Source organism: Petromyzon marinus, chromosome 7 (assembly GCF_048934315.1).
Source record: "Petromyzon marinus isolate PM22_M1 ecotype Great Lakes invasive population chromosome 7, UKy_Petmar_22M1.pri1.0, whole genome shotgun sequence".
Lineage (NCBI taxonomy): Eukaryota > Metazoa > Chordata > Hyperoartia > Petromyzontiformes > Petromyzontidae > Petromyzon > Petromyzon marinus.
In genome coordinates, this window is record NC_133673.1 from 5358289 (window position 1) to 5383429 (window position 25141).

At 45.0% G+C, this 25141-nt stretch overlaps 1 protein-coding gene across 1 annotated transcript; it reads left to right on the forward strand.

Annotated features, from left to right (window-relative positions):
- The first annotated feature begins 3481 nt into the window (after window positions 1–3481).
- Window positions 3482–24765, forward strand: FIBIN (fin bud initiation factor homolog). Its single transcript, XM_032948819.2, has 2 exons — window positions 3482–4293; window positions 19208–24765. The coding sequence occupies exons 1-2, from the start codon at window positions 3982–3984 to the stop codon at window positions 19547–19549; spliced, it is 654 nt and encodes a 217-aa protein (XP_032804710.1). The 5' UTR covers window positions 3482–3981; the 3' UTR covers window positions 19550–24765.
- Window positions 24766–25141: the final 376 nt, after the last annotated feature.

Sequence of the window (25141 nt, forward strand, 5' to 3'; positions counted from 1 at the left end):
ATACTTGAAGTTTGCATGTTTTCCCCAAGGGCGCGTGGATTTTCATCCGGTTCCTCAGTTTTTCCCTCCACCTTTAGAAACTTGCGCTTAGTTTTAATAATTTAGTTTAGTACCACAGAAAAATGTTCACATTACAGGATAACACTGACAGTTCTGCAGAGATAGATTTAATCAATTTATGCCCGTTCATGCTATCCTACTCCACATCTACAGTACATGGTAGACATGTAATGATGCATCTATTCAGAATGAAAAACAATAATTGTCTGCAGGATGTATTCGTCCATCGTTAAAATTAACACTCCGGTAAAACTTCGTATTCGCACCTATATGAAGGGAATATCGACCCTGCATCCATCACATGTCCCTTCCTTAGCACAATAAAAACCGCATGTAGTTTTGGAAATTGGATGCTTATTTCGGTAATGTCTTCATTATACACACATGTTGCCCACCACGACCTTATGATTGCATTCACACTTGCCATGTGTGTGTGCGTTTCGATCAGCGCATATTGATTTTGGTGTTTGTAAGGTGAACAAAACCACTGCTGACGTCTCTCAAAATGTTGCTGCTTTTATTGTCATAACGGACGAATTTTCAGCATTCTAATCGCATCTAAAAGATCAAGCCTCCCGCAATTCACGTGACAATGTAGCGATCCCCCCCCCTCTCCTTCCCCATGAAAACAAGCTCCTTGCAGCTCACGTCTGCTTGCTCATCCTCTCTCCCTCTCATCACCCTCTCATCCCCGACTTCTTGGCCGAGTCATTCCTTCACCACCTCCGCCCCTTCCTGCACGGCGCTCCTCATGTATTCCCGCAGCCCGTCTTGTGAGCCGTGCCCTCGGAATCTTGTCTTGAACTTTCGTCTTCAGTCCCTTGAGTTTTCCGCTTCTCTTGCCCGGTCCACCCATTCATTCGTTTCCATAATTTATATATCCTTCACTTCCCGTGGTGTGCCTTGGGTAAGCGTTTCACATCTTCGCTAATTTTAAAAGTAACAAAATGTGAACGCAATGACACGCCATTTGTCCTCGTAATATGAAGAGGACCTCAATCTTCACACCCCTGCATGACACCATTGTGCTTATGGAGCTGGTATCTCGTACCTCGTATGCCTAATCATGCGCGTATTCACAGCAATATTATCAAGTCATATTGCACGCCTTAGATTCTCACTTCCTATATATTTTTTCCTGACAATAAAAAAATGTCCTCTCCATGTCTAAAGCCATAACGGTTTTCCCAAAATCACACTTCTGCCTGCGTGTCTATCTCATTCATCAAATCTCTGGCAAGATTAGGTCAAATAATCCCCGTATAATTGTGTTTATTACTTGGTTACCTCTGACCAAACCACTCTGAATATGCCGAATCATGTCAGATCTTGAAAACTCAGCTGCATTAAGCCTCAGCAGTGCCTGATTGGGTGACTGTTGGAAGAATTAAATGAAATAAAATACAAAATGTAGCCTGTTTTTACTGCCTCGATCACAGTATATTCCTATTTGTACGCGCGTTTAGCCTACATTGTGTTGGCATATCATTTTAATGTAATTGTAAGTAATTTACAGAAAACAACGTAATCATAACAATGTTGTCAAATTACATTCACACTTCAACATAGTGATTTTAATAGTCAGACTAAATTCGGACAAAGATTGCATAATGGAGATCTTAAGAGATGAAAATAGGTTATTCCATAACTTTGGAACTACATTAAATGCTTTTGATCCAAATTGTGCTAAATTTGGAACTATTGATAGATAATCGGACGCGCATCGCAGATATTTAGGATTGACAAAACATGCCCAGTGAAAATGTCTTCTCTCGCCCAAGAACAATTGTCCGGCCATGGAAAAGAAGTCACAGCGATGTGTCTTATTTGGAGCATCTATTGCTTTTGCAAAACCAGACAATTGTTAGTGTAAAATCAATGTATAATGCAGTGTAGCTGAAATGTATAATACAGTGTAGAATGTTGACTTGAGCCAGGATAGTCGTGCGACCTCTTGTGGCAATTATTCCGGAACTGCGTGGTAACAACCCTAAAAAAACCTCAGAATTTATGTGAATACTGTATTTGAGCTTTTTAATGTACGTCTCGAAATAGTTTTTTTTAATATACATGGCTGGAGCTATTTTATGATTATGAATAAATCTAGTTATGATCGAGTTATGGTGCATTTGAAGAACAAGACACATTTTGGAGCAAGGGGAGGATTTGAGCGGAGAGAAATTCATTCATTCATTAATGGTGACTTTGAAGGCCGTCGTGGGGACTTGATTGAGCCTGGAACAGCATGCCCCTTGGTAGTGATGGTTCTAGCGATACTGGTGGCAGTGGTGTGTTGTTTTCTTAATTTTTTTTAAATCGATGGTCACTTCACATGGCCTCAACAAAAAGTTTATCTAGCCCAGGGGTCGGCAATCCTGCGGCTGTGTGGCTTCCCTCTTGGCGAGCTTCGGCTGGCCCCCTTGCGGGCAGCCGTTTAAAAAGGAACGTAAATCTTCAATGTAGTTTTACGTCAAGATAATTTATTAAAAATCGTAGAGAATGTGTCACCAGTATGGGTTGTCTTGGTGACAACACAATGTACAAACTGTAGTGTTAAAGAATATCTACGGGGGGGGGGGGTTGGGGACGACGACGACTAAATAGACGCAGTTTATCCCATCACCGATTTTGTTTAAGTCAGAATTTGTCATCTGCTGCTGAGTTTGTGTACAAGTAGCTATGCGTGATGATGCTGCTCTGGAACTATTTTGGTCAAAATAAATGATTTATCTTCTTCTTTGAAAGGTTCCCGATCCCTGGTACAGCCTGTGTCCAGGCCTGTTGCCAGGCTCGATGCACTTATCCAACCGCAACGCCGAGGTCAAAAGGAACACACAGCCCATAGAGCGGTCTGCCAAGCAGGGCCTGCGTGAGAATGGTTCTGGGGTGGGCCTCAAATCACTGACGCAGCTGCCCTTACTGGGCATGAAGGTCCATTGTGAAGAAGGGCCATTGACTGAAACGTCGTCTTCCTATATATTTGTTTTCCTTTTGAGGCCACAGTGACATTGACGTTTATGTTGAGTTTGTGGGACCTCAAATCACTGACGCAACTGCCCTTACTGGGCATGAAGGTCAATTATGAAGAAGGGCCATTGACTGAAACGTCGTCTTCCTATATATTTGTTTTCCTTTTGAGGCCACAGTGACATTGACGTTTATGTTGAGTTTGTGGGACCTCAAATCACTGACGCAACTGCCCTTACTGGGCATGAAGGTCCATTGTGAAGAAGGGCCATTGACTGAAACGTCGTCTTCCTATATATTTGTTTTCCTTTTGCGGCCACAGTGATATTGACGTTTATGTTGAGTTTGTTTTAATAAATGTAATTCACCGATTTTAAATATAAAAAAGCAAACATGTAATAGCGCGTAATTACCACGTGGTGGCACACTAAGCTGCTAAATGAACGTTTGCAAAAGCGTGGAGGCCACACGCGAGGAGGGCAATAATAAAAAAATAAATGTAGAAATTACAGCAACAGATGGATGATTTACGGATGCGAGTGTGTGGGGAGTGGGCGTTTACACATCCCAATGGTCCCACAATAAAAAAAGGACCAGAGCACTGACCACCCCAGTAACGCGCCCGACAACACGCAGACAAAAAAACGCTTCGCAAACGACGCCTCGCCCGTGGGCTTCAGATTGGAAAAGCAAATAGCACGGCGAACGTAACCGGCAGCCGATGCCCTCCCTACATTACCATACACACCATCAGGAGGTTCAAGGGCAGCAAGGGAGTCCCACACACTTGGAACCAAGGTGATAAACATTAGGGGCGCGCGCGGTCGCATCTGGCGCCGGGTGGGACACCCGTCACAGCACAGAGGAAATCAGCGATCGTTCGTCTCCGCGACAGGAGCTGATATCGGCAGGCGGCAGGCAGGCGGCGGCAGTAGACGCCGACAGACGCCGACAATGAGCGTGTACACGGTGACTGGGGCGCTTCTTTTCCTGTGCACCCTCGGGTCCTCTCCGGCCGCGGTGGATGCCGGCGTCTTCAACAACATCTACCCGGAGGTGATCAACAACACGCTGCACTACTACTTCGTGCCGGACGGCGTCTACGACGACGAGGACGGCCTCGACAAGTGCCTCGTCGAGTTCGACCTCAGCGGCCGCAGGCTGGACCTCGACGATCGGCGGAAAAATTCGTGGAGTGGCTCCGACTTGGACGGCTTCAGGCGTGAGACGAAGGACGACTCGCGCGTCCTTGAGAGCCTGCTCAAGGCAAGAGGGGGGATGACGACCTGGTGGTGGTGGGGGGAGATGTTAACTACCTCGCCCGGTTCGATTACCTGAGCCCTGACGCTTGTTGTGTATTTGTTCATAGAGTTGACACTTATTCACGTTTTTTTTTGGATAATCGCCCGATGAAGCTGGCTGTGGTCGCCAGCGGAACGTCGTACTCGAATTGTTAAGTTGTTGTGTGTTTACTCTCCAACACGCGCGCGTGCTGAAGTGGTAACTAATCGGCACGTTTTGCTTCCGTGACAAAGTTTACTAAATGGCTGTGTCGGGCGGTTGCGGGTTTAACAACACATTTATTTTACCGCGGTCTAACAAAACAAAAATCTTATTATGTATTTATATTAATTTGCATCTCTCTCTCTCTCTCTTTCTCCGTGTCCTCCGGTTTAGAATCAACATCACGCGTTTCGTGCTTGGCTGCTATACATCTCCGCATGATAAGCGACTTCGCTGAGCAATCATTTGTGGCCAGGTCGCTTCTGAAAAAAATAACTATACAGTTCAGTTGGTCCTACCTGCTAAAATATAGCAGATTTAGTTTAGTTTCATTTAGAGCACAGCATTGAGCAAGGCTAGAGGCCACCATGAGGATATCATTCAGGGGTCGGAAATAAGGACTGTCTCGTTATTCCCATAAGGACTGTCTCGTTATTCCCATGCAGCATTGTGGATCATGAAATATTGTTTTTTTTTACAGATTTCGAAATAAAATCTCTTCTTTTGGTAGCCGAACCCTGGTGTCTATACAGCACTGTGTATCTTCAGTTTATTTAGAGTACAGTATATCTCAAGGCAAGCGAATGAGCAGTAACATTGACCAATCTTCTTGTGTGTAGACTGTTTTGCAGGGTGGCTCAACCCTGCTTAGCTTCCGAGATCTCAGAAGATCGTGATCGCACGCCATGTCCTTACATCACCTCTTCTGAGACGTCTGGCGAAGGTGGAAGAGTAGGCCAAATGCCCTCTAGACAGGCTCCCTAGAGCTCCCCCTACCGGAGGCCCTTCCGACAGCAGTGGCGTGAGGAGGGAATTGCAGGGCTGCCCCTTGTTAACATTTCTATACAGAATTCACCCACACGCATACATCATCACGCAAACTCCGGTCATCCTCGCAGCGGCTTTTGGCTAAGCATCGAACAAAGACGGTCACGGCATCGCGTGCTTTCAGATGCGCTTCTGCGGCCGTCTGGAACGCTCTTCCTTCCGATATTAGAAAACCACTGGAGCTATGCATTTTTAATAATCTCGATTGACAAAGTAGAACTCCTTTTTTTGTGTTTAGTTTGCTGTCCTTCCCCACACCTCCGATTAGCACGGTTGGCTTCGTACGGTGCAAAATAAGTTCAACATTCATACACGTGATATAGCGATGTGTGTCGCAAGGCTAGGGGCCACACTAGTGGGATGGACGCCTCGGGTGCACTTTGTACATCTGAACCGGTGTTTTAGTCGGTTTCTGATGACCATGTGAATTGCCCTTTAACGTCCACGGTTTTATGTCAACGAGACTCTGTCGAGATATCGATTCATGATTGCGACACGCGTTCCATCCGTATGAAAGAAGACGACAGACTAGACGAAGACTAAACATATTTGAATCCTGACTAAATAAACACCAATCTCAAGCCACCAACAACACCACATGGACCTCCGTGTCTCAGAGGTGCATGCGGTTCTGTCCCAGTAAACATGGAACGTTGGGACAACGTTGGCGTTGGTCCAGCTCTAACCACATGCCAATGTTGGCCCCACGTTGCATGCGAATTGGGTTTGTCCTTGTGGTTCTGTATAAGACAAGGGGCCATCAATGAGGTGGACATCTTTGCTGTGTTGTCTAAAGTATGATTGATGGCACCAACGAATTCTTATATATATAAAAAAACTATTGTCACGGCACTTTGTCATTCCACTGCTGTATGAAGCCCGCTTTCCATGCCGTGCCATTTCTTGGGGACGGGTTTCTTGCCAGAATTGGTTCACATATCACCTGTGCCACTGATGTGAGCCGTGGCCGGGAATCCACATCAGGTGGCCGAGCTTGTATTTCGTCATAGTCCAGCGCACTCACTGTTGTATGTGTAGTGGTTGAACTTTACACGAACAACTTTCGTCTTTCTTCAACCACTTATTTATTTTCATCGTTTAACCACGTCCTCCACACTCCGCCGTGTCCTGGATACCGCGGCTCGCTCGCCGTGCTTGGCCCATCTCGCCTACCACCTTGGTTCCCAGTATCACATCGCTTTGCTCCGCACACACACACCACACACACACACACGTACGTCTTCAACTCTATTCCTACGCTCTCTCCACTGCTGGCTATCCTCCTCGGCTCCTCCGCTATACAGCGTCGTCGCACACACAGCGAAACCCAATCTCACTTCTCTGTCTCCGCACGCCTCGTCTCCAGCTCCTCTATCACTACGCTCTCTCCACTGCTAACTGCTCCGTCTTGCTTCAGCTTCGCTATCACTATGCTCACTCCACTGCTAACTGCTTCGTCTTGCTTCGGCTTCGCTATCACTTTGCTCCAACTCTCTTCTAAACTCTGTTTCCGAACTCCACGTCTTCACCGCACAGCTCCCAACTCCAATCTCCCCCTCTCTCTCTGTCTCCCCCCAATTTATCTCCATTCTCATTATCGCTAATTAATTGGTCCGCGTGCCTCCGCACGCCTTGCGTCTTCAACCACCTGCCTTTTTCCAGACACCTCGACGCCTCCTCGGCCCCAGCAACAGCACCAACCAATCACAGCCCTTCTGGCTTAATTAGCCCGACCGTTACCTCATCACCCCAGCCTCTTCACCTGGCTTTCCTAACACGACCCCACTGTTTTCGCCGTCTCCTCAGGCTGACCCCAGATAAACCCCGCACTGTCCGTGTGATCAATACAATCGCGCAGTTTCCCCAGCACACCTTCCTACTCCACTACATCACCCCCCCCCCGTGATAAAAAAAATCTAGCCATCCCAGCTACGACGATATTTTGAACCTGGAGTAGTGGAGTACCGCCGACATAACAATGAACAACACAACAACTTTGTACAAGAACCGCAACATGCAAACCAACACAACAACTTTGTACAAGAACCGCGACACGCAAAGTCAATGGAAGGTCCGTCCTCGGGAGCGAGTTCCAGCTGCCGGCCCATTTCCCCTACAAGGGATACCATGGGGCAAGGGCGGGCCTCGTTCCTCCGTTAAGTGAGGGCCGCTCCTGGTCCCCGACACACACCCGTCCCTGTCCCAGCGACCATCCGCTGGCGGGACTGTCCGTCGTCCATGCTCGGGCCGGACAGCATTTCGAAGTTGCGGCCGCTCAACCGGCGTTCGGCCTGCAAACCTGCCCGAACCCCCTCGTCGAATCAATAGGGATGGTCCCGGAATCCTCGGTCCTGGGGAAATCTCCGGTCGTAGCTGGTCGGCGCCCTTGGAGGGCCGCCCCTGCGCCGCCAGCAGTCGCGGGCGAGATGTCCTCTCCGTCCGCACTCGTAGCACGTTCGCGGCGTGCCACCTCCATACACCTCGGGACGACGCAGCACGCCCGCGGATGGCACCCCGGCCGCCGCTGCAATCGGCGGCGCCTCGTTCACCGCCACCGCGCTCTCGACCGCGGCAGCGCTCATCAGCAGCGGCTGCACACCAACCACCGCTGGCTCGTCTCGGAGGTCGAGGTTGACTTGGATGTTCCTGGCGATCTGCAGAGACGACATGTCGTCGTCGTCGTTGCTGTCCGGGAGCGAAAGGACAATCCTTAGCTCCTTCGACAACTGCAAAAGTTTCTCTTGCAGTAAGGAATCCAGGGCCTCTTGGTCCATCGCCGGGTATGCCACTTGAGCGAGGGCCAACAAGGCGCTTCGGAACGCAAGAGGGGATTCCGTGGCCTCCCGCTTCCTTTGCTGAAATCTACGTTTGGCGACCGACCGCGGCTCGTAGACCTTTCTCATTGCCGCAAGTGCCCCGTCCAGTGTTGACCTGACGGCGGCAGGGAGCCCATTAAATGTCCCCAAAGAGTCATCATCGAGGGCCGTCGGCAGTGCCCGCAGCGCGGCACTCTCAGTCCACTCCAGAGATTCATAAGCTGCACAGAAATGTCGTGTAAACGCTGTCCAATCCCCAACTTTGGCCTCGAACCGCTGCACATGAAGTCGCCGTGCCGTTCCCGACGGCTTTGCTTCCTCGTCGTCGGATTCCTCCAATCGCTCCGATGCCGCGGCAACCTCTGCTGGTCGACTTGACACCATTGGTTGTATGCGGTTCGATGTCATAAAGTGGGGGAACTCCTCCGTCAGCATCGCCATCCTGGCCTCCCACTGGGCCATGAGGACTCTCCAATCCCCCGATGGTCCCGGGCCTTCGGCCCCGCTCGAACCGCCGTCTCGTTCTGTTGTTTCCCGGTCGACCAGACCTGCTGGGAGAGTATCGGCCACTTGGCCGGACACGGGCAGCACGTCCTCATCGTTGCTGTCGTCGCACGAGTCCACCGGCACGTTCTTCCTCTTTGCCGCCTTCTTTGACATCTCGGCGTGGTTCGTAGCTACTCTGACACCAAATGTAGTGGTTGAACTTTACACGAACAACTTTTGTTTTTCTTCAACCACTTCTTTATTTTCATCATTTAACACGTTCTCCACACTCCACCGTATCCTGGCCCGTCTCGCTCACCACCTTGGTTCCCAGTATCACGTCGCTCTACTCCGCACACACGTCTTCAACTCCTCTATTCCTACGCTCTCTCCACTGCTGGCTATCCTCCTCGGCTCCTCCGCTATACAGCGTCGTCGCACACAGCGAAACCCAATCTCACTTCTCTGTCTCCGCACACCTCGTCTTCAGCTCCTCTATCACTACGCTCTCTCCACTGCTAACTGCTCCGTCTTGCTTCAGCTTCGCTATCACTATGCTCACTCCACTGCTAACTGCTCCGTCTTCTTCAGCTTCGCTATCACTATGCTCACCCCACCGCTAACTGCTTCGTCTTGCTTCAGCTTCGCTATCACTATGCTCACTCCACTGCTAACTGCTTCGTCTTGCTTCGGCTTCGCTATCACTATGCTCACTCCACTGCTAACTGCTTTGTCTTGCTTCGGCTTCGCTATCACTATGCTCCAACTCTCTTCTAAACTCTGTTTCCGAACTCCACGTCTTCACCGCACAGCTCCCAACTCCAATCTCCCCCTCTCTCTCTGTCTCCCCCCAATTTATCCCCATTCTCATTACCGCTAATTCATTGGTCCGCGTGTCTCCGCATGCCTCGCGTCTTCAACCACCTGCCTTTTTCCAGACACCTCGACGCCTCGGCCCCTGCAACAGCACCAACCAATCACAGCCCTTCTGGCTTAATTGGCCCGACCGTTACCTCATCACCCCAGCCTCTTCACCTGGCTGTCCTAAAACGACCCCACTGTTTCCACCGTCTCCTCAGGCTGACCCCAGATAAACCCTGCACTGTCCGTGTGATCAATACACTCACGCAGTTTCCCCAGCACACCTTCCTACTCCACTACATATGTATGAATGTATGTTGAACTTCTTTCACACCGTACATGGCCGACCGTGCTAATCGGAGGTGTGGGGAAGGACACCAAACTAAACACAAAAAGCAGTTTAAAAAAAAAAAATCAGTTTTAAATTAATATTTAAAAGTGAATAGCTCCAGTGGCTTCCTAATATTGGAAGAGCATTCCAGACGGCCGCAGAAGAGCATCCGAAAGCGCGCGATGTGCGGTGACCGTTTTTGTTCAATGGCCAGCCAAAAGGCGCTGCTGCGAGGATGACCGGAGTTCGCTTAATGGTTTATGCTCCTGGACGAGATCAGCAAAGTATTGTGCTGCATTTGTGGCGAGCACCTTGTGTATAATGAGTGCGACGGCTCCACTTTCATCGTTGTGCATAGTGAAGTATGGTCAAACACCTCGTGCACCAACACAGCGTGCGGAGCTGTTCATCCAGCAGTGGATGATTGACATCGTGGTTACCTTATATGCAGTTGTGATTGCGATCTCCATCGTCGTCGTCATCATCTCTGTAGCAAAGTCCAGTAACACTATCTCTAGAAGCTGGGCGTATTGCTGCAGTACAGAGTTACATCTCAATGTAAGGTAGCACCATTAACAACAATACATTTCTAACTTTTTATAAATGTACTATAGTATACTATATCAGTATAGACCACCAGACGCAATATTTGTCTCTCCGCCTCTAAAATCAGGGAGAAAGCAGCAACATTAATCTCTGCCTCTACGTGTGTAAATACAGCGTATAGTTTGTATAGTATATAGTTCATACGTTGTATGCAGAGGCGGAGCCAGGATTTTGACTTTGAGGGGGCTGACTTCAATATTCTGAGATAGCCAGTGTAATGTTTTCCAATGGGCGCCACAAATGTATAAAACAAATTTTATTGGATTTGAACACGGAGTTTGTTAATAGGTCGGAGCCGCTGATGTGGCTAATGAGTTCGATTAGTTCTAGAGGCTGCCGCTCAAGCAGCCTGCAGGGCAGCACAAGGTGGCAGCACAAGGTGGCAGCCTGCAGAGCAGCACACAAGGTGGCAGCCTGCAGGGCAGCACACAAGGTGGCAGCCTGCAGGGCAGCACACAAGGTGGCAGCCTGCAGGGCAGCACACAAGGTGGTAGCCTGCAGGGCAGCACGAGGTGGCAGCCTGAGGTGGCAGCCTGCAGGGCAGCACACAAGGTGGCAGCCTGCAGGGCAGCACACAAGGTGGCAGCCTGCAGGGCAGCACAAGGTGGCAGCCTGCAGGGCAGCACACAAGGTGGCAGCCTGCAGGGCAGCACACAAGGTGGCAGCCTGCAGGGCAGCACGAGGTGGCAGCCTGCAGGGCAGCACGAGGTGGCAGCCTGCAGGGCAGCACGAGGTGGCAGCCTGCCGCATTTTGCAGCAGCCAGATATCCGGTTATCTCGATGACCGACTTTCCCAAAATTTCAGGGGGGGCTATGCCCCCCCCCCAGCACCCCCTTTGACTCCGCCCCTGGTTACATGTGAAGGCAACGGGGACCATCATTGAGACTGATCAGGTGAACTCTGTCTACGTAGTACAACGAGACTGTCTGGAGGACAGCGCTGTCCTCTAGACAGTCTCGTCCCTTCACCTGATGAAGGCCGCTTGTGTTGTGGCCGAAACGTCGTGATTTTTTGTTATTTTATTTTCACCTACGTGACTTTACCCAATAGAACCAAAGAGTATGGATCCTAGCAGTCACGAAAGCTTTAAATCTAGAAATTTTGATGTATTTATACTAAAGTAATACAAAACGACTAGAAAAGATTTAGACACCAAAGTGCACTACCACAGGCGGGACTGGCCACAGCGGACCGAGTTCTCTGTGGGAAGGAACGACGTCAAGTGGGAGCCACTGGTGGACGCCCGGAAGGTGCTGATGCCACCACTGCACATCAAATTGGGCCTTATGAAACAATTTGTCAGAGCTGTAGATAAGGAGTCGGCAGCCTTCAAGTACCTTCAAGACTTCTTCCCTAAGCTGTCTGAGGCAAAGGTCAAAGCCGGTGTCTTCGTCGGACCACAGATAAAGAAGATCCTGTAGTGCAATTAATTCCCCAAGAAGCTCACTAGTAAGGAGAAAGCGGCTGGGAACAGCTTTGTCGCAGTAGTTCGTGGCTTCCTGGGCAATCACAAGGTCGAAAACTATGTGGAGCTGAATTTCGATTTAAAGCTTTCGTGACTGCAAGGATTCATCTTCTTTGGTTCTTTCGGTAAAGTCACGTAGAATGAGAATAAAATAATAAAATAAAATAAGACAATAAAATTCTCACGACGTTTCGGCCACAACACAAGTAGCCTTCTTCAGGTGAAAGAAGAGAACAGAACTGTCGGGACGACAGCGCTTCAAATAGTCCCGACAGTTATGTTCTTTTACCTGATGAAGGCTACTTGTGTTGTGGCCGAAACGTCATGAGAATTTTATTGTCTTATTTTATTTTATTATTTTATTCTCATTCTACGTGACTTTACCGAAAGAACCAAAGAACAAGTAGCCTTCTTCAGGTGATAGAACAGAACTGTCGGGACGACAGAGCTTGAATGAACGCTGTTAAGATTTGTAGCGTCTTTTAACCTCGGTGAGAGGCGTGGAGAGCCTTGGCAAAGGAGTTTACCTATCAAAGCAGGAGAATTTAGCATTGAAATAGCTGAGGGATTAGCTTGTGACAGAAATAGTTGTTTTAAAGTTTACATATCAACAGAGGCATTTAGTATATGGACGCTAAAGGCCTCCAACTACCAACTATCATAAAGTAAACCGATGTGAAAAAACTAAATCTATATTACATCAATATACTAAATGTACTTAATATATTCAATAAGCTGAGCTATTAATCACAAAGTAACTGGGTATACACTACACTATATAATGAATACCATATAGTAAACCAATAATATGTGGAGCTGGTTGAGACTCTGGTGAAGAACTACTGCACAATGGGCTGAAGGATGTCCCTCAAAGTCCATATCCTTGACGCTCATCTTGATAAATTTAAGGAGCACATGGGAGCGTACTCGGAGGAGCAAGGCGAGTGCTTCCACCAGGATATACTGGACTTTGAACGCCGCTACCAAGGACAGTATAAGGAGAACATGATGGGAGACTACATTTGGGGGCTGATTCGTGAAAGTGATTTACAGTATAATCGTAAATCTCGAAAAACTACTCACTTCTAAATATTTTGTAGTATTTTTTGTATTACTTTAGTATAAATACATGTTAATTTTGATTCATATGTTGTTTTTTCTGGCTTTATGTGAACGAAAAGACACAAATTCGCCCGTTTTCTCATTGAAAATAGGTAAATTTCAAAATATCACTGTTCTGGTCACAAAAGCAAAGTTTGTGGGGAATAATAGCCATTTTCTATACTTTTTAGGCACAAGCAATTACAAAATAACACTTACTACACAGGAACAAAATTGAGTGACAGTGTAATCCGCAGGCAGCCGTAATTTTATTCCCAAATTCCACTTGAAAAAATCACGGATATTCGCGGATTTTAGGGATTCAAACCCCCACTCCACTGCAGTTTTTTGTTGTTGCCGGAAACCATAAAAGGTGCTGCAATTTTTAGGATTCATTGGTCTTTCGAGAATGATTGTGGTTCGTACAATGAGTCACAAGTGAGATTAACCTCGCTCTCCATATAACCTGCCACAGACCCCTATTTAAAACAAGATTAAAGGTAAATGAGCTTATGAAATTATTTTAAAACGTTGCTTCAAAGGCACGACTCTAGAGAGTAAATATTAATGAGTCGGGCTAGGAAGGAAAGGGGACGCTGATCTGGTTCCAGTGAAATGTTTATACACCCGGCAGGAATGTTCTCATTTACAACAGGCAATGATTTACAAGCCTTTCTCATTTCAGTGCTAGGTGAAGGCCTCCCCCATGCCATGTAGGCCACAGGAGGTGTTTGACCAGGCTTCGCCACTCTTGTTTGTGGGCTGGTGAAAATGAGCCCAGGATTCGGTTGAGTGATGTTCGCCATGGCCAGGAATCAAACTCAAGTTGCCAGAGTTCATAACTTTGTGTGTCAACCATTGTGTTACCACTCCCCGAGGAATCTAAGTGGCAAGAGCTTCATTTAAACCATCTATTCACCACCTCGTGCAGAGCAGTGGTATTAATGAGACTGTTCATACCATAGCAAGACATACGTTTTAAAAATATATCGTCATTGTAACCTTCCTAATTGTTGCACTATACTCTTGGAATGTGGTAATTTTCGTAAATTGCTTTGAGATTCGAATTAGCACAATTATAAAATCCAAAAAGTACATTCGAAGTATAATCAAGGCCTTCTGCAGACATGCACTGCCGTGTACTCTCAGTCATTCACCCCATTGTCTATGCCTCTATTCTTAGCAATTTTCCGATGGAAGTTAGGCGGTGGTCAAAGTTTTATACCTGCTCTCCTGGTCAGTTAACATCTCAAAACACAGAGTTGCATTTTCTAATTATTCACGAGTTAGAGGAAGAATTCAAAACATAATTTAGTATATCAATAGCAGCGGTGATTATGCTGATTTGTTTAAGTAGAAAATACTTTTGATTTTAATTTTGATTTAAAGCTTTCGTGACTGCAGGGATTCATATTCTTTGTTTACATACTGGCACATCAAAATGTGTTAATTGTAGCAAAAAAAGTACGTAACACATGCATCAACAACGCTGCCTTCTTAAACATAAAATGTGTATAATAGGTGACGTTGTGTGCACTGGTCTTTTCTTCACCGCACACAGAGATGCCAGTGTGTTTGAATGGATAAGAGTTGGTGGAGACGTCACTTGATACACAATAGGGCCTGGTGAGAGTTAAACTTAAAAAAAAACGGTTTCCTGGTTAACAGTGTTTTACACAATCCACTTAGTGGTGCATTCCTAGGTTCTGTTCTCATTTCAATAGAATTATAACAAGCATATTGCACTCGGTGATGGATTGTCTGGGTTCAGATCATTTGTTCAATTATAGCAAATGAATGTACCATCCGTCTGGCATCAGTAGCATGTATAACACATTGTGGGAGGTTGACATTTGTCATCCGAGTTAGAGGCTGGATCCTAGCATGGGAATACAGGGGCTCCTCTAATTACGAACATTCGACATACAAACTTTCATAGATACGAACAAACCTGTCCGTATGTCCAGTTGACTGTTCGGACCAAGAGTCGCATGTTCAACTGCCGCGCAATAGGTGGTGGCACCTACATCTGCAGAACATGAAGAACCAGTGGCATCTACATCTACAGGAGATTATACGTTTAAAGGCATTCCCCGTGTTTAGTGTACATGCCATACGACATGTTTGGAATCGACAGGAGTAAAGTTGGACGTACAAACAAATCGACTTACGAACAGACCTCTGGAACCTAGTTCGTTCGTAAGTAGGGGAGCCCAGTATGGAATGTCCTCCCATGGCTCAGGGCCACGAACGTGAATTCGCATCGAAACAATTTGATTATAATGCGGTGATATTTAAAGTATTCCTTGTCCGTAATTGGTTATTCCCTTCAAAGGAATACAAATACGTGAATCCCATTAGCGATGCCTTGTGGAGCAGGCCATCCAAGGCACTGCAATGCTGATACTCTTCCAATCGCAAACGTTGAGAGTTGTGCAGGCCATGTAGTTGGAGCAATGTGAGCTCTGTAGCAACTCTCACGGGGTGATTCCCCTGGTAGTTACAGGGATACAGCCTTATAAGCAAACAAATGATGTGGTGCTTACTGCTTTGGCATTGGCGCAGGAGCACAAGTAATAAAAAAGGACATTCATGAATACATAGTGGTCCAAAGTCAGGGCACATGGGGTTTTTACATTTATTTTAACATTGAGATAAAAAGAAACATCTTAATTGTTTGAATGAATTACTATTTTATCGATTATCATTGTTAATATTAAATTTAGCTTATTACTGTGGGGTCACCTCAAATCCGTTGTTTACAAAACTCGACCAAGACTCCTGAATGAATTGAGACAAAAGGCTTGTAATCTTAAACACACAGTCCTCAATTTATCTCAAAATGGAATTCATTCATGCATGGATAAAAATGTGAATTCAGTTTGAACATTCGTCAAGACAAATTAAATAACCCTATGTGATTTGTTTTTAATAAATATAATACAATAACCACGTTTGTCCTGACTTTTTGGCCACCCTGTACAATAGGCAACGCCCCTTCTTCATAGAACAAAGAAAAAACGATGTGCTCAGACATTTTGCACCCCCCCCCGCCCCCCCCCCCTGGGTGATTCAACGACTTGTTGTAAATCAGGGATGTGATTATTCATATATTTATTATTTTTTATCTGGCCTTGAGCGGCTCGAGGGTCTTGTGAAACCATTCCAAGCAAATAAAAAAACCACATTCTTACACACTCGATACAATGCACGTATTGCGAGCAAACAGATTTGCATGAATCGATGTATTGATGCATCGTAACATTCCTTTTGGATGTTGATCGTACAATTCTGATGTTTGTCATGCAAATCTAATATGTACAATATTTAAAGCATGTACTACACTGTATAATTTGTATGAAAAGGTTATTTTTTTATTTTTCTAACAGCTCTCGACATTGAAATATGGAAACATAACTTTCTAGAGTTATATATATACACACAGTACCTGGCATTTAGGCACATAACCAAATGCTTGGTGTGAAAAGTAGAATTATGCCCTTGATTCAATGGTGTATTACGGCACATGGAGACAGAGGGCCCTTTAACCCAATCACCCTTTGCTTCACGTCTTCTGGCTGTGACCACATGTGGAGCTTTTTCCAAGAGAAAACGTTCGAGTTATGGAAATTTCAACAGACATAATTCACGCAAACATTCATTCCGAGCTTTACATGGAACCTTGAATTTCAAAAATGATGAAATACTGTGCTTCCATATCGAAACTCATGAATGCCCTTCTGGTGTACATACAGTTTATGACAACGCTTTAAGCTATTTAAACGTTGTTTTAGATATACGGTATCTGACGAAGTATGTGTTTAAATGTGTAACTGACATCGTGCTAATTCTTGTATTTTATTGGGACGGCAGACAATTGGGCTATTGTAAAGGACTTGCACTGATGTCCACATATTCAGGATGAATATTCTTTTCCACGCATGAATCCTCACTGAGTCTCGAGGCTCTTTTTCAGGAGGGTCCTGTCACGTTTTCACCGTAGCCGGCGATGTTACTGCTGTGTGTGTAATCCCGAATGAGTAATTTTAAGGTATTTTTTTCACCATTGGGATGTGTGGCCAATAGCACTGACATAGCATGTGTTGTTTTAGCGATGGGAGGAAACCGGAAACCCTGGAGGAGATCCATGCAGAACAGGGGAAGAACATACGAATTCCGCACAGAATGTCAGCAATCGAATCCAGGTCCTTCTTCCTGTGAGACTCAAGTGCTACCACTATGCCACATCGCTGCCCAACGATGCCTGACAGAAATAAAACAAAAGGCGAATACATTTTCGGGCAGTCGGGGTTTTAAGGGCACGGAGAGAAAATAATGAATATTGACATTTGGAATAATTTTATACTGCCAAAAAGTTAAAGTGGGATGGTGCTTATCCTCATTAGCTACCCAAAGCCAGTCTCAATTGAACATGCACTTTTGAGTTCCTACAACATCGGGCTCATGTTATTGATCCCAGTTGGATGATGTTCTGAGCCAACCCCTGAGCAGGATTTTAACTCCTTCCGATTGTGAGTTAATCGCTCTACCACAGTCACGCTGCGGTGTTGGGTTCAAATACTTTTTCAAGTAGAGACCTTATTTAAAATGTTTGGCCAATGTCTTCTTAAACAATCAACTCTCTTGCTCAGGAGAAAAAATATTTCCCAAACTTTAGACTGATTTACGTTGCATCCATGATGACAGTTGTAAAGAAAAGATCTCCAAAATCTTGAATAAACACAAGATACAGGTCCGATTCAACACATTACATAACATCCGTGATCTGGTTCCATCTGTAAAAGATGTGATTCCGGACATGCAGTACCCTGGCGTCTACAAACTAAGTTGCCTCTGTGGGAGTAGTTACATTGGAGACACCAAACGACATGTCTCGGACCGCATCCGTGAACACAAAGCAGACCTAAAACACGGTAGGACCAACACCTCGGCCGTGGCAGATCACTGTTATAATTCAGTAGGCTCACATGACATTGACTTCTCCAAGACAGAGGTTATTTGCAAGCCATCTGGCTACCATGAGAGATTCGTTCATGAGGCTATCCACATATACAAACACAGAGACAATTTCAACCGAGAAGATGGATTCTGATTGTTCACGCTTATGGTGGTTTTCAGACCGCATCCACTATTTTCGTCTCCCCCCTCCTCTTGTCCGAACATAGATGGACTCGTCCACCTGAATAACTGCCAAATCGCTCTCCGTGGTGCTAATGTAAAAAAACCCGCCACTTTTTTCAAATTTTCTTGCTGTGGTTTTCACACCTGATGATGATTGCTTGTGTTGCAGTCGAAACGTCGTGAGAATTGTATTGTTTTATATTTGTATTATTTTATTGTTTCCCTTATACGTGACTTTTACCGAAAGAACCAATAATATGAATCCCTGCAGTCACGAAAGCTTTAAATCAAAAAAGTTGTAAAGAAGTTATGAAAATGTGGGCTTCAAGACGCAACGCGGCATTGATGGGAAATAAATAATAATTTTAATGAAGCTATCTGGCTGGGTGGTTTGAAAGTACTCGTCTTCCCACCGGAAGGTCCCGAGATTAATTCCCAGTGGCGAGGGGCTGGGGTGTGCTCGGCTCTTTATCCTTCTGGGGGTCCACAAAATCAGTACCGCTTTGTGAGTAGTTAACATTGGGTCATTGGTTGCCTCATGGTCTTTGCCATGGAAACTCTTGGTCACGAGTGCCAATAAAGCTGTGCACAGCCCGCACTGCTCATTCGAGCAGGGCTTGGGTGGGTTGTTCGTACCCCACATTCTATCTTGAGATGCTGCTGTAGTGTGATGGTTATCACGCCGGATTTCTAATCCAAAGGTTGTCGGTAAGATCTCCCGGCGCGGCAGTCGAAAAAACGGTGCACGTTTCTTAAATACCCACCAACTCTGTCCACCCGGCAGCATACATTCATTAGCAGATTCGAAGGTCGCGTGTGGTGGAGTAAAGTGTGGCCTGCATGGAAGAGTAGGCCAAGCGCCCTCTGGATGGAGTCTTGTTAACAAAAACACTGACGCATAAAATTAAACGAAATGCCTCACGATTGGGGGGGGGAATGCCCCCTACCAAAAAGGTATGTGCGTTGAACTTCTTTCGCACCGTACGTGGCCAACCGTGCTCATCGGAGGTGCGGCTGCTGTTGCCCCGTCTCTCCCCCAGGTCATACAGCACGACACGGACGGCGCGGAGAGCTACGGCAGGTTCCTGCGCAGCGAGCTGAGCACACTGGGCCAGGCGTTCGGCGACGCGGCCACGTCCCTGCAGGAGCTCGAGTCCAAGCTGCAGGCCCAGAAGGAGGCACTGAGCCACGTGGTGGTGGTGGAGGAGCTCCTGCGCCTGGGCGCCGACTCGACGGATCTGCTCGGCGAGGTGCTGGGCGCGTCGGCGAGCTCGCACGAATCGAGCAGATACGTAGAGTCCTTGGTGCATCTCAACGACGCGCGGCTCACCACCATCTTCCACAAGTACATCGAGGCGTGGCAGGTCCACTACGCCGTCTGACGGGGCGGCCGCGACGCGCTTCGTGGCGACGGGTCGCGCCAGCGCGGTGTCCTTCTCCGAGAGGGATGCGTTTGCCGAGTTTTAGGATGGATCTGGAGAGAGAGAGAGAATTTTTTTTTTTACAAACGAAAATCGGGCCTTGGGTGTGAACATTTTTTTGGGATGGTTCAGATGTTTTTTTGTTGTTGTTGTTGCGGATTGATCCGAAGGTGCGAAGATGTCGCAGGGAGTGGCGGCGTCAATTGCGCGCTTAGCCCCACGAAAGTAGTGCTTACATTTAAATTATTTCTTCATTGACGGGACTACGTTAAAATTGCGCATTCAATTGTTAATGTTCACAACGATTAAAATGGGTAAAATTTAGTGGTAATTATGAAACTTTTAGAGCCAATTACAGTGATACTGAGTGGAATCGGAATATGGGCCAAAGAAATCTGAAAATGTCTTAAGAAAAATGAAATCTGAAACTCATCTCGAGTGTCTATCATGAGCGAACCCTGGCAACGACTCCAAAAAAAAACGCCAACAGATAACATCTTACGGAAAAATATTCAACACGCAAAAATGCCCTTCAGTAATTTTCGAAAAAGACAACTCACGATTGTTTGCGTCGACCTTTGACGACCGTTACTGAAATAACAACTCGTGCTCACCAGACCAACATCGGTGACGAAGCCACTTTCAGGGCGACTTGTGACCATGTGGCTGCAGTTAGTGATTACATAATCATTATCATAAATAACACAGGGTATTAATGTGTAAAAAAAAACTAAATGTGTTATTTTTTGTTACTAGTTCACGTCTGCTATAGAATTGCAAACATTTTGTCATAATTCACATTGCACTTTTAAAAGTGTTTTTTTGTAGGTAAAATGTACCTTTTTGTTAAGCCAGCAGGCGTTTTGGATAAAATATAATGTGTGTGGAAAGTGGATTTTCTTTGGGCGAGATTTTTGGTCTATTGCTCATTTTTGTATACATTTTATTTCTCGAGTTATAAGCAGATTGATGGATATAGTACAGAAGAAACCCTCTTATCCTCGACCCTATTAGCTGCAACTCATTATCTGCGGTGGTTGCAGGCTCCGCAAAAATCCTATTATCAATGCCCCTATTTCTTCCTCTTATCCGTGGTTATCCACAATTTTGCCTGCCCTGCGAAGCAAAGTGACTTCCTATTTCTCGCGATTTTTCACGGATAAGAGTCGAGCAGCTAATCATTCCCGATTATCCGCAGGGGTTTTCCTAAATTCGTTTTCTTTAAGAGGAGCAAAATTTAGTAATACGTTTTTACCCTTTTATCTGGCACAAAAAAACAACAACCTATTACTATATCTTGTTACTGGCAAATGTGGTCTCATAATGTAGGAGCAAAATTGCGGATAATCCCGTGAATAATAGGATCCGCCGATATTGGCCCTCCATATCACCGTGAATCAGACGAGCTCTCCCGTATGATAATCATTCTCAAAAGTAGACGTGTGTGTGTGTGTGTGTGACTCCGAGTGCTGACCACCACACATGTTGCCTCCAGCCCATTGCCTTTGCCCGTGTATGTGCAACGATGTTTGTTATATTTGGCCGAATTGTTACGACGCTGGTGACATCAATACTTAAACGGAGGCTCCATGTTCCCCAGTGTAAATATATTCTTAACGAGAAGCAGAGCTTTGGGCAGTCTGTGAAGCACACAGCACCAAACGCTACACTAATTTACTTAAGCTCATTTGAAGAAAAAAAATGAGGATTTGTTTTTTTTTATAAGAATGAATCGTATGTGCAGTTAAGTTTACTTGACTGAGAGCTAAGCTGTCCTGGCATTATTTACCCAACGCAAGCAGCTGTTTAAAATTATATATTTAAATGTATTTAATGTTTGTTTAAATGTTGAACGATAGTTCCAATTATTGCGTAGTTCCATTTGCAATAGTTTTCACTTACAGGCTTTCGCTCAAATTGACAGTTTTAAATTTAAAAAAAAAATTTGAAGGGGCCAGTTGCCAGTTGTATAAGTTGTGTTTTTTTCAAGCACAGAGACATTCATTTTCTTTGGACACAATTATTAGCTAAGTCAGAGAGCGAGTCTTAGACTGCCGTCACAGATGTCATAACAAGTTGCTGTCTCAGCTGCGATGCTCTGAGGGTTGCGAAACAATTTAACTCAATGCAGTGTCATTTTTAAACTGCGGTAAATTCTTGTACATAGAGAGTTGCAATAAATGTATTATTTTAAGTGCTTCAATATATTGGGGTATTTCTAAAACAAATATTTAATGATTGTACACGAGTGCAATTCGTATTAATTTCAATGCAATATGTAATCGCTCAAAAATCTTGGCAATACTGTTGCTGAAATAACCTCTTCATCAACATGTTGTCTGTTTGCAATAACACTCTGTATTATTATATGTACATTTTAATTTACGTTGCAATGCTTTGTCAGTGTTAGTTTTTGAGACGTGTTTTGTTTATATTTTCCGTTGAAATTGTTCAACTTCATTATATACAGAAGGAAATAAAACCCCCAAAACAGATCTGAATGAAATCTACAAATTGATTTAAGTATCGTTTAACAATGAAGTGAGCACACCCTTAAAGAATACAGGGCTGCATTGGTGTATTGGTTAGCATGCTGGACGTTATGCGACCCATGCAGCCACTGGTGGTGATACATTCACCACAATGGAAATGCAAATAAAGAATTGAATCGGATCTTGTCCACAAATCATGATAATCAATTACATTCGTGGTGTTTTTCGGGGGAGCTGTCGTTACACGTTTAATATATGTTTTTATATTTAGGAATGTAGCTATGGGGTCCCGTTTAGAAGAGTCACATGGACCCATGAATGACGGCATGGCAAATGGATTGCCCTCCTGTACATAGGTTGAGGTGGTGGGTAGCTCCCCACATAGATCTCATTTTCACATTCATGTTTACATTCATCCTCTACAAAACGCATTCTTCACAATACACATTGTGTTCTGCAATGTACGAAAACACTCCTTGAAGTCAAAATACATTTGAAACGTTTTCATGATTCGTTCCGAGTTATTCCTATACTGGACCGGAACTAATATGACCTTTTTGACTCGTATATTATTTGTTTGTATTTCTATTTTAAGGTAGGACATTGCATTAATGTTGACTGCATTTCGAAATGTTGATTTTTGTTGTCAATTTCGGCAATATTAAAAGCTACATTTACTTAAGCTTTGTCAGATCCAGTGCTGGATGATGGTCTCTTTGTGCCACGATGGGATACAGAAATCGTTTCACCATACTTCACCACGCTGTTGTTTACCCGTTTGAAAGTCATTTTATAGTGGTTTGAGTTGGGGGGGGGGGTCACAGCGGTTTAGATATCATTCCCTACTGATTTTATAAAACCTATACATATAATGAATGGGTAACATTCAAAACGATGTTAAGCTGGTACGGATTCAATTACTTGACATTTGCAAGCTTCGAATCAAGATTCAAATCAAGATTTGCATTGCATTTATTATTATTTTTTTACAAGAGCCGTGCTTCCATCATCCATGGTCCGTTGCAGATGTAAACACATGGCATGTGTTGTTATTGTAGATGCTATATGAGATTGCCAATCCGATGTATGCAGTGAATGCTCTGAATGTCAAGATTGTAATATTCCAACCCGAAAAAACGACATGATGGTATCATCCCACATTGCATGATGGTATCATCACACAACGTAGTGTGGGTTTTGGGTCCCGTGTTACCCTGTATTGCTTAAAAACGTCCAATTAAATCTTGCTCGAGTAGATTTTAAAGGTTGACAAGGACGAACTTCACACATGGTAGAGTCACGCTGACGTCTGTGAGTTTGGCTGGTTCAGGTTCGCTCTGTTGTCAGTTGAAGGCCATGGATTACCGATGGGGAAGGCTATGATTTTGTCATGGTCATTTTTTGTAAAATAAATAATTTCACAGCAAGGTCATGGGATATGGCGGCACAGTGCCCCACCTATAACTCTGTTTGAACTTTTTCTTCTTCATAAACATAGTTATGTCTTGAGGACATTGCATTAATGTCAACTACATTTAGCGATGTTGAATTTCGTTGTCAAGCCAATGAACTGAAGATACAGTATATATTAAAAAATACCTTTACAAACAATAGCTTTTGCACGAAATAATGTGTGATGGAGTACAACGAAAAGTTTACGTACAATTGTTTTGCAACAAACCAATGCGTGGGAGGTATAACAATTCACCCACCCAAAAGTGGAATGAATCGCAGCGATATAACCATTACATCGATGAAAATAAATGCTTACTTTTACCATACATGCAATTAATTATCGATTTATGAAGGGATCATGTACAATATAATGTTGATCATCTTCTTTGGTTCTTTCGGTAAAGTCACGTAGAATGAGAATAAAATAATAAATTGATAAAATAAAATAACACAATAATATTCTCACGACGTTTCGGCCACAACACAAGCGGCCTTCATCAGGTGAAGGGACGAGACTGTCTTATTTTATTTGATCAATTTATTATTTTATTCTCATTCTACGTGACTTTACCGAAAGAACCAAAGAAGATGAATCCTTGCAGTCACGAAAGCTTTAAATCGAAATATAATGTGTTATAAGTAATCTGTTTCATGCACGTATTATAACTGTATAAACCTTTTTTTTAATTCATGAATTGTAAAAAAAAAATTATAATTCGCACCGATGGATGAAGGCCCCCCCACCCCGCGCCGCATTGGCGTGTTCATAAATGTTTTTTTTTAATCCATATATCACCCACGCTGGTCAGTGCAGAATGGTGAAGGGGTGGTTAAGCGCCGATTCAGATATCAATCGCTGCTAGTGTTAGCCGTGGCCGTCGGGTTGCTGGCTTCACAGTGAGACGCGCTGACCACGGGACGGATTCTTCTTGCATCGATTAAAAAACAAACGCACGTGGATATCTTGGTGGCCTGTGGCCTTGCCTCCTTGTTCAAGTATAACAACCAATAGGGCTTCGTATTGTTTCACCTACAGAGAGTCGTTTGGGAAGAAAAAAAAATATTACACAGTGTGTGTTGTATTTTGTGAACAGTTGATCTGTTGAATATTCATACGACCGATTGAAGCTGGTCTCTAAGTACGACGTCTTAAATGAAAACTTTCGTTTGTTTCATGCATTGAGCTTCTTATACGCCGATTAATATGAATAAACAAATGTATAGAAGTGGTTAGAATTGTTTTGTTTTGTTTATTACGCGCGATAGATATATTTTGTATTGCTAAGTATAGCCAAATTCATCCACCACGGCATGCAGCGGGGACATTGGTTCATGTTCAGGTGCTGGGTGGATTGTTAGATAGCAGGACCCTGGGGGGGGGGGGGGGGGGGGGGTGACGACCAGCTGTGGTTATTGCAGCATTTGAACCTCATGGCAGGACACCGGGGTCCCGAATAAACGGAAGTCAAAATCGTAATTAGTACATTTATTTTTGGCGACTCCGTCCCACCGCGACGGTGGGACTCCGCGACTCACCTGGCGCGGATCATTCTGTTAAAACATGTAAATGCCTACAGGTGGCACTAGCAGAGCTGCTGACTCACAA

What these genes read in the sequence shown, in the direction of transcription:
- FIBIN (XM_032948819.2), top strand. Translation starts at nt 3,982, where the DNA reads ATGAGCGTGTACACGGTGACTGGGGCGCTTCTTTTCCTGTGCACCCTC. An exon ending in TCCTTGAGAGCCTGCTCAAG is followed by an intron (nt 4,294 to 19,207) that starts GCAAGAGGGGGG and finishes TCTCTCCCCCAG; the next exon opens with GTCATACAGCACGACACGGA.